The sequence below is a fragment of the Gracilinanus agilis genome, chromosome 4 (assembly GCF_016433145.1).
Source record: "Gracilinanus agilis isolate LMUSP501 chromosome 4, AgileGrace, whole genome shotgun sequence".
Lineage (NCBI taxonomy): Eukaryota > Metazoa > Chordata > Mammalia > Didelphimorphia > Didelphidae > Gracilinanus > Gracilinanus agilis.
In genome coordinates this window covers 252,689,911-252,698,723 of record NC_058133.1, presented here as the reverse complement: position 1 = coordinate 252,698,723, position 8,813 = coordinate 252,689,911, and the positions used below count along the sequence as shown (strand labels likewise).

The following is an 8,813-nucleotide window of genomic DNA, read 5'->3' as shown; positions in this document are numbered from 1 at the left end:
TTTTTTTTAAAAATGTTTTATCTGAATAGTTGTTCGCTTTACTTCATGCTAAACTAGGTAGTGATTTGCAAGAAATATAACAAATCACTGTTATCACTTTTTATTATCATAGAACAAAATGACGGAGCTTTTAAATTTCTAACTCCATTCTAAAAAATTTACCCTAATTAAGTCATTTCGATATTTCTTAACATTTGTTTATTAAAATATTATATTCTTTTTCTTTTACCTTTGTCCTGGTCCTTTCTACATTTCCCCTAAATCTCATCATCAACCTTTCTCTTTTTTCATTTTTGTTCAACTCTAGCAGTCTAGGTAAAAGAAAAAATATTGGCATTTAATCAAGAACATGATCTCATTGCTTTCAGTGGCTTAGAAAAGAAATATTTTACAGCAGTTGAAAGATTTCACTCTGCAAAGCAACTACTGCATAAATAAGTGTCTTGGTTCCCAGCAAAGCCTTGAGTAACCTCTTTCCGTCCATCCCTATTTTTTTTTGTCTTATTTCCTGTTCATTGAAAGATGGCCCAAGTTGGACTTCTGCATCTCTTACTACTGTATTGTTCCATAGTAGCCTCTCATCATTTTAGATTTTGACTTTCAATATGTATTTGATTCTTTTTAAATTTCTTGCCAGTACTTCTTTTTTTATTACTTCTAAGTGCCTTTCCTCAGTTGATTTTCTCCATTTTATCCTGCATATAAGTGAATTATACATAGTGGTTTACAAGTAGTCTCTCCCTTAGATTGTAAGCTTCTTTAGAGCAGGGAATGACTTTGTCTTCTCAGCACTTAAATATTTATTGACTGATTGTTCTATTGGATCCTCTTTTCCCCATCAGACTGGAGAAGACTCTTAGGATTCTGCCTTCAGTCTGATTTCTTATTAGTATATAATATCCGGTCCATTGTGAAGCTCATTTGCTATCATAAGTATTTTAAACTCACAATACTTTAGTCTACTTTTCTAAACTTTCTCTCACACAGTACACAATTCCATCTTTAACTATCAATAGTATATTGCCCCTTAGACCAAGTGATGGGCAAACTAAGCCTGAAATGTCCTATCCAACTGCAAGACATTATTCCTAATCTGACAAATACAATGAGTAGAATACAATACAATGAAACTTCTAAAAGAGTTGCCTTAGAAACAGATTGACAGATGAGAATTTCCTTTCCTTTGGCTCCCTCTTTAAAAAGTTTGCCCATCACTGCCTTAAACATTTCATTGCTATCTAAAACCTTCAACCTTGCAAAGTAATTATCCTATTCATTCTTTTCTTTAGTATACTGTTGAAAACCTTCCAGACACAGAACCTTAGAATTATCATTGAATTTAGAGCTAGAAGAAGCTTACAAGTAACCCAGTCCAACCTTGTTTTATAGATAAGAAAATAGGCCCAGAAACCTTAAGAGACTTGCCTAAGTTTACACCAACGTCCTTCAACTATAAATCCAGTGTATTTTTTTTTTTCAGGGAAGAGAACAAAGTAAGCAACCAGCTAATCTTAGCTGATTTCTTGCTCTCTCTCTCTCTCTCGCTCTCTCTCTCTCTCTCTCTCTCTCTCTCTCTCTCTCTCTCTTTCTCTCTTTCTCTTTCTCTCTCTCTCCCTCCCTCCCTTCTCCTCCCCACTCTCCCCTTCTCTTTCTCCCCCCTCCATTCTCCTCCCCTGCCAGAGCTTTCATTCTTCATCTCCCCACCCCTTGACTCCCTTCACTTTCCCCCTCAGTGGCTACACTGTCTGGAGAAGCCTGAGTCAGATCCACCTCCCCATTACCCCTCCTCCCCTTCCTTACTGTGGGATTTAATTACTGTTGTTAATTGGATTAATCAGAGCTATCACTGCAGAGATCTCCCCTTAATGAAGGGTTAGTAGACAGGGCCCTAATCTGAGATCCCACCCCACAATAATCCTCCTTGTTCCCCCCCTCCCCATTCTTTCACACACAGAAGCACACAAACTATGAATGAGAGAGTAAGAGGGGAATAAATTGTGGAGTCAGAAGAGGGAGTAAGGCAAAAGAATGACAGAAAGAGGAAGGAAAGGAGGAGAGCTAGAAGGAGAATCGCAGGGGATGGGGGCAGGAAAGGCAGCTAGAGATGGATGGAGTGGATGGGAAACAGAGGAAAAGTAAGCCATGAGGAACGTGTGCATGTGGGGTTTCAACCACGAAGCAAGGCCAAGGGACAGATACGGAACCTTAGGGGGTTGAACCTGCATCTGTGTGTGTCACTCACGCTCTCCTCCAGGAGGAATGTGCTGGGCATCAGATTTTTGCAGTTCTCCAAATATACATGAAGCATTTTGTGAAGATGCTATCTGAAATTCGGGGGACCAAACAGACAAGGACAACGAGATCCCTGCCCTTGTTTTTTCAGAGCCTCATTTCTTTATCCTAGCCCTTTGCCTTCCTTTTTAAATCTCCCAACACTGAGGCCCTGACGCCTCTTTCTCTGATTGTTACTGTTTTAGACTTTATTTCTTGTGTCCCTTTCTATGGATCTTTGGAATCCTCATTTCTCACCTGCTGCCTGCAGCACAGCCTCACCCACACCCACACATACCACACCACACACACACATCAGGAGGTGAAGAGAGTTTTAGGGAAAGCCCTGCTTGACCTGATGACTCTTCCTGCCTCTCTCCTCTTTTTCTTCTGCTAATCCTTTCCCTCAGTGCAAGTAAGGAAGTGGGGCCTACAGGTCCTTCAGGGCCAGGGCCTGGGGTTCGTGCTCGAGACGTTTCTTCGCTTCGACGCTCTCTCAGGATGGGCTTCATGACCATGCCTGCTTCCCAGGAGCATGCCCCTCACCCCTGCCGTAGTGCCATGGCTCCCCGCTCCCTCTCCTGCCATTCAGTGGGGAGCATGGAGAGTAGTGGGGGCACTGGCGGTGGGGGTGGTGGTGGTGGAGTTGGGGGAGATGTTGGAGCCCGGAGGCCACCTGTGAAGCCCCGGAGACACCCCAGCACCAAACTCAGCATGGCTGCAAGTGGGGCTGAGGCACTTCCCAGCAAGAAAACAGGTAAGACCTTTTCCCCACCTATAACATTCCCTTCTTAATCCAGCAAGAAAAAAAGTCCATTTTGGCACCAAGGGAAAATGGAAGGTTTAATTTTTAGAATGAATAAGAGACACCATTCTGGGTGTTGGTAGGATCTTAGGTCATAGAACTGGAGGGTACTTCCAAGGCCATCTAGTACAATGCCTTGATTTTATAGATGAGGAAACTGAGGTTCAGGATGGGTAAGTTACTTGGCCAAGGTTATATGAAGAGTACCTATTATTACAGGTTGGGTTTGGATGCAGGTCCTCTGACTCCAAGGACATAGCTCTTTTCACTGAGCTGAGATGAGCTATTTCTATGGACAGGAGAAATCTATGCTAGAAGAATCCATTTTAAGAACTGAGGGGTAAATTGTAGGAATGGATATAGAATCTGTAGCTTTATTTATAATCAGGGCAAAAGATTGACTGGCAGAAATTCAACCAACTAGAACTATGAGTTGGAGGAGATGGGAGGGGGAGATGAAAGGAAATGAGTTCAGAATGTCTTAAATGTTTCTTCTCTGCCAGTCTTATTTCAGCCTGTTGTTTTTTTTCCTTTCTGGAATTTCCTCAGGTTCTCAGAAACCAGCTCCTGAAGGTCGTGAGTCCAGCCGGAAAATCCCTCCCCAGAAGCCAAAGCGAAGTCCCAACACCCAGCTCTCAGTCTCCTTTGATGAGTCCTGCTCGATGACTCCCACTTCTCGGGTTGGGGTCCTGCCTCTGCATCGATACAGCCGGGGAGGCAGGGTGCTAGGTGAACATGATTTGAGCTCCCAGGATGAAGAACCTGTCTACATCGAAATGGTGGGAGATGTCTTCCAGGGTGGTGGAGGAAGTGGTGGTAGAAGTAGTGGGGGCCCAGCAGGTGCCTCTGTTGGAGGAGGGGGCACAGGCCCCCCAGCAGGCCCAGACTCTGACTCTGAGGAGAGTGAGGCCATATATGAAGAAATGAAATACCCGCTCCCTGAAGAGGTAGCAGAGGGCCGGGCCAATGGAGTGCCCCCACCAGCTGCTGTCTCTCCAATGCATCACCCTCATTCTCATCACTCCCATCGTCGTCCAGCTTCTGCCCTCCAGAGCAGGCAGAACGGGGCTCCTACTAAGACTTCCCCTTGTGAAATCCCACCACCTTTCCCCAACCTTCTCCAGCACCGTCCCCCACTTCTTGCCTTCCCCCAAGCCAAGCCTGCTACCCGGACCCCTGGGGATGGGGTCTCTAGATTGCCAGTCCTCTGTCACACCAAGGAACCGGCTATCCCTGCCCCAGCTCTCCAAGTGCCTGGACGGGATCAAGAGACACCTCCACCTCCGCCTCCTGCTGCCAATTTGCTGCTACTCGGGCCCTCTGGTCGGGCCAGGAGCCATTCAACACCACTGCCCCCTCAGGGTTCTGGACAGCCCCGGGGGGAGAAGGAGAGAGAGATCCCCAATTCCCATAGTATGATCTGTACCAAGGCAGGAGGAGCACCGACATCTTCCCCTGCCCCAGCCATGTTACTCCCAGGACCCCCCAAGGACAAAGCTGTGTCATATACCATGGTATACTCAGCGGTCAAGGTGACCACACACTCTGTCCTACCCACTGGCCCACCTCTTGGGGGCGGGGAGCCGAAGACAGAGAAGGAAATCTCAGTCCTTCATGGGATGCTCTGTGCTAGTTCCAGGCCAGTGCCTCCTGGGAAAGCCACCCCTCCCAGTGGGCCTGGAGTGCTTCACCACAGGAGCTGCCTAGCTTCTCCCCACAGCCTTCCCGACCCTACGACTAGCCCCCTTTGCCCCCTCTGGACTTATCCGGCCACGGCTGGGCTCAAGAGACCCCCAGCCTATGAGAGCCTGAAGGCAGGGGGTTTGCTCTCTAAGGCCTGCGGGGTTGGGGCTCCTGCTCCCATGGTCAAGATCCAACTGCAGGACCAGGGCACCAGTGGAGGTGCATTTGCTAGCATCTCCTGTGCCCATGTCATTGCCAGTTCAGGGACACCAGAGGAGGAAGAGCAGGAGGAGGAGGAGGTGGGAACAACGACATTTGGGGCGGGCTGGGCCCTGCAGAGAAAAGTCCTCTACAGAGGGAGGAAAGCAAAGGAACTGGAGAGTGAGTTGGCAGGTGGGGAGGAGGGAGGGAAGGGAGGTTCTCAGGTTGGGGGGAGGCTGTAGAGGGGTTGTGTTTGGGAACGGTCAGTGCGAAGCTATTCGCTGCTCCCTCTGAGTTCAAGGGGGAAATGCCCAGGGTGTAACAGCTATCCTTGGCATCAGAGCGTTCGACTAAGGAGGTGGGACGAAAAGGAGAGAGAAGGTCACTGGATCATAGAGGAGGGGATGGGGGTTGAGAGAACCAGGAGAACCGAAGGAAGATTTTAGAACCAAGGGGAGCTAAACATTATTATTTGGGGGCAACCTCCTCCCCCCTTCCTCCAACCCCAGACACTCCACTTGCCTTCTGGGAGATGTAAGGGGGAAGGGACCCTGTGTGTGTTCATGGATTCTGAGCCAAACACAGCTGCCTCCCAGCTGTTACCATGACAACCTACTCAGACAGGAGGGAGAAGAGAGGTAGGCCCCTGCTGTTACCTAGCAACCCAATCCTCCACCAGGCCTACTTCTGGGAACTTGGGTTCAAGCTTGCCCCTGTATCCCCTGCTCCAGGATTCCCTCACCCCTTCCTGTGGTTTTAGTCCCCCTGGTCCTTAGACCTTTGACCCAGCTTATCTGAATGGGCCAGAAGATGGCCCAGAGACGAGTAGAGGGATAGGATACTAAGCTTTAGGGTGGTTGGGAGAGCCAAGGGGGGGGGGGGAGGCATCCTGTTTCCTTCCCAGAGGGTCCTAGGAGATGTTTCTGACACATGGAGAGGTGGGCTTAAAAACTGCAAATAGCAAAAAACAATTTTTATGTGACTGAATAAAGGGGAATGTGGGAGGAGAAGGAAGAGGAAAAAGGACATAATTCCTAGAAGAAGAAAAAGGACATAATTCCTGCTTCTTCTTTCCCAGATATAAACCTTCCTTCCATATTCTCCACCCATCCTAGGTTCTATCTTCATAGGCCCTTTATAGGTGTCCAAGGGATCTAATATTTCCTAATTTCCCCCAGCAGAGGCCGTGGAAGGTGTCCGGACCTGGAATGGTAGTACAGAAGGTCCAGGTAAGGCAGAGAGGGAGGAGAAAGGACTCCTCCCATCAGGCATCCCTGTGCGAAGCCAGGGGGCAGAGGGCCTGCTGGCCAGGGCCCATCACAGTGGGGACCAAGCCGGAGGAGGAGGAGGAGGAAGCCGAACAGGACTAAACATGCCCTGCCAAACCTTCCCTGCCTGCCACCGTAATGGAGGTGAGATTCCCTTACTTTACCTCAATCATACATATATACACAGCCTCCACCCTCTAAAACAGCTGCTCAATCAGCCGAGGGTGGTGGGTGGGGAGGGCAGAGACAGGGACCATTCAGCTCAATGGAATGGGAATATGATCTATTTCTGGAAACACAACTGCCCACATTTGCCCATATCTTAAGCCTTTCATTTTTATTCTACGCTTCACCCCCAATCTCCATTTCCTGCCCCCTTAATAATCCAGGATGCAATATAGGGGATAAGAAATGGCAAGGCAGACAGAAAAGGCTAAGGGTGAAAAGAAAGCCCTGGGGAAAACCTATTTTCTCCTGTATTTCTCTTCTTCCTCTCCCAGACTTCACTGGAGGCTACCGCCTAGGACGCTCAGCCTCTACCTCTGGAGTTCGCCATGCTGCTGTCCATACCCCACGACCCTGTAGCCAGCCCAGGGAAACCCTCAGCCAGGTAAGGGGAGAGACTGGGCCTCTTATTATTCAGGAAAAGGAAAAAAAAAAAGGATGGGTAGAGGGAACTAAGTGTGGAAGGCTAGAGGTAGAGGAAGGGCAGCTATGTAACACAGTGGACGGAGTGCCTGACCTAGAATCAGGAAGCCCCAAGTTCAAATTTAGCCTCAGACACTTAACTAGCTGTGTTGGTCCTGGGCAAGTCATTTAACCCTGTTCACCTCAGTTTTCTCATCTGTAAAATGAGCTGAAGAAAGAAATAACAAACCACTCCAGTATCTTTGTCCAGAAAATCCCAGATTGAGTCATGAAGAGTCAGACATGACTGAAATGACCGAACAACATTACTAGAATACAGGGCATGGATGGCAGAGGACAGTCTTGTAGGAATAGAAAACAGGAACCAGGGTGGCAGGTAGCTAAGGCAGATAGGAGGATGTAGTTAGGGAAGAAGATTTGGAGACCAGGGACAAAGGAAGAAAGAATACAAGAAATAACTCTTTAGAAAAGAAAAGGAAAACAATTTAGGATCTTAGAGTTGTGAAGGTCCTTAAAGGGCATCTAGTACAACCCTTCAATTTATAAAAGAGGAAACTAAGCCCTACAGTGTTGAAGTTAGTGACCTAAAATAAGGTAATACATCTCTATTGTAGATCGTCCTTCATATCTTAACTAGAATCCAGTTAATTCAGAAGTCTACAATTTCAGAAGGTATCAGGGAAAATTCTAAAAAATATACACCCACTTTGTTTCTAGTCTATTGTTACTATAAAAAAGGGTGGCTGTATTGGTTCCAAGGCAGAAAAGTGGTAAGGACTAGGCAATGGGGCTTAAGTGACTTACCTATGGTCACACAGCTGGGAAGTGTCCAAGGCCAGATTTAAAACCAGGATTTCCTGTCTTGAAGGCTGACTCTCTGTCCACTGAGATACCTAGCTGCCCCCAGGAATGAAAAGATATAACTTTGCTATATGATTCTGAACAAATCCCCTCCCTGCTTTGGATTGTCCTCAGTTCCCTTGTTTGTAAAAAGAGAAGGTGTGTATGTGTGTGTGTGTGTGTGTGTGCGCGCGTGTTTGGGTACAGCTAGATGGCTCTGTGGATTAAGGAGCCAGACTGGGAGTCAGGAGGTCCTAGATACAAATCTGTCTTCAGGTACTTCCTGGTGATAGTAGTAACAGTGGAGACAAGGGTTAGAAGGGTCAGAAAAACAGTTCAAGGTGCCTTTCTTGGAGATGTCTTTATTTGGAGTATGTATCAGGGTGGAGAATAAGAAAGAGTTAAGAGAACAGGTACCCAGCAATTCTGTGATCTTTGACTATTCCTTTTTGTTTCTTCCTCCCCCCCCATACTTGGTGATGGGGGGGGAGGGACACAGACCCATCCTGCCCTGCTCCTGCCTCTTCCCCCACAGCCAGCCCCAGAGAGGGATGGCAAATTGCTGGAGGTAATCGAGAGAAAACGATGCGTCTGCAAGGAGATTAAGGCAAGGCACCGGCCGGACCGGGGGCTCTGCAAGCAGGAGAGCATGCCCATCCTCCCCAGTTGGAGACGGGGGCCAGAACCCCGAAAAACCGGCACCCCTCCATGCCGTCGGCAGCAAACAGTCTTATGGGATACTGCTATCTGAAAGGGAAAGGAGCTGGGGGGCAGATCCAGAGGAGGACCAAAGGGTAAACCAATGCCCAGCCTCCCCCTGGGATACCACCATCTAAAGGAGGCCAGATGGCCATCTCCCTCTAGGATCTTGCCTTGGGAGGGAGAAGCTTGGTCTCTCCTGAAAGAGAGAGTCAGTAAGAACTGAAAGACAGTCAGTAAGACTGTCAGTAATTCAACCTAACCCTCAACCACCAAGACCCAGGAGGCTAGGTGGAATGGTAGGGGGTTGGGGAGTGGGCAGCTCCTTCTAACAATGCCTACCTTCTGTCCCTTTGCTGGACTTTGGGGAAGGAAGGCAATACCGGGGGTGGAAGTAG

The 8,813-nt window shown here is 48.0% G+C and overlaps 1 protein-coding gene across 1 annotated transcript; it reads left to right on the top strand.

Moving 5' to 3' along the window:
- Positions 1-2,108: 2,108 nt before the first annotated feature.
- Positions 2,109-8,539, top strand: NYAP1 (neuronal tyrosine phosphorylated phosphoinositide-3-kinase adaptor 1). The gene is made up of 6 exons (XM_044675238.1): positions 2,109-2,227; positions 2,682-3,028; positions 3,626-5,140; positions 6,142-6,372; positions 6,729-6,838; positions 8,216-8,539. The coding sequence occupies exons 1-6, from the start codon at positions 2,109-2,111 to the stop codon at positions 8,465-8,467; spliced, it is 2,574 nt and encodes an 857-aa protein (XP_044531173.1). The 3' UTR covers positions 8,468-8,539.
- The last annotated feature ends 274 nt before the right edge of the window (positions 8,540-8,813 follow it).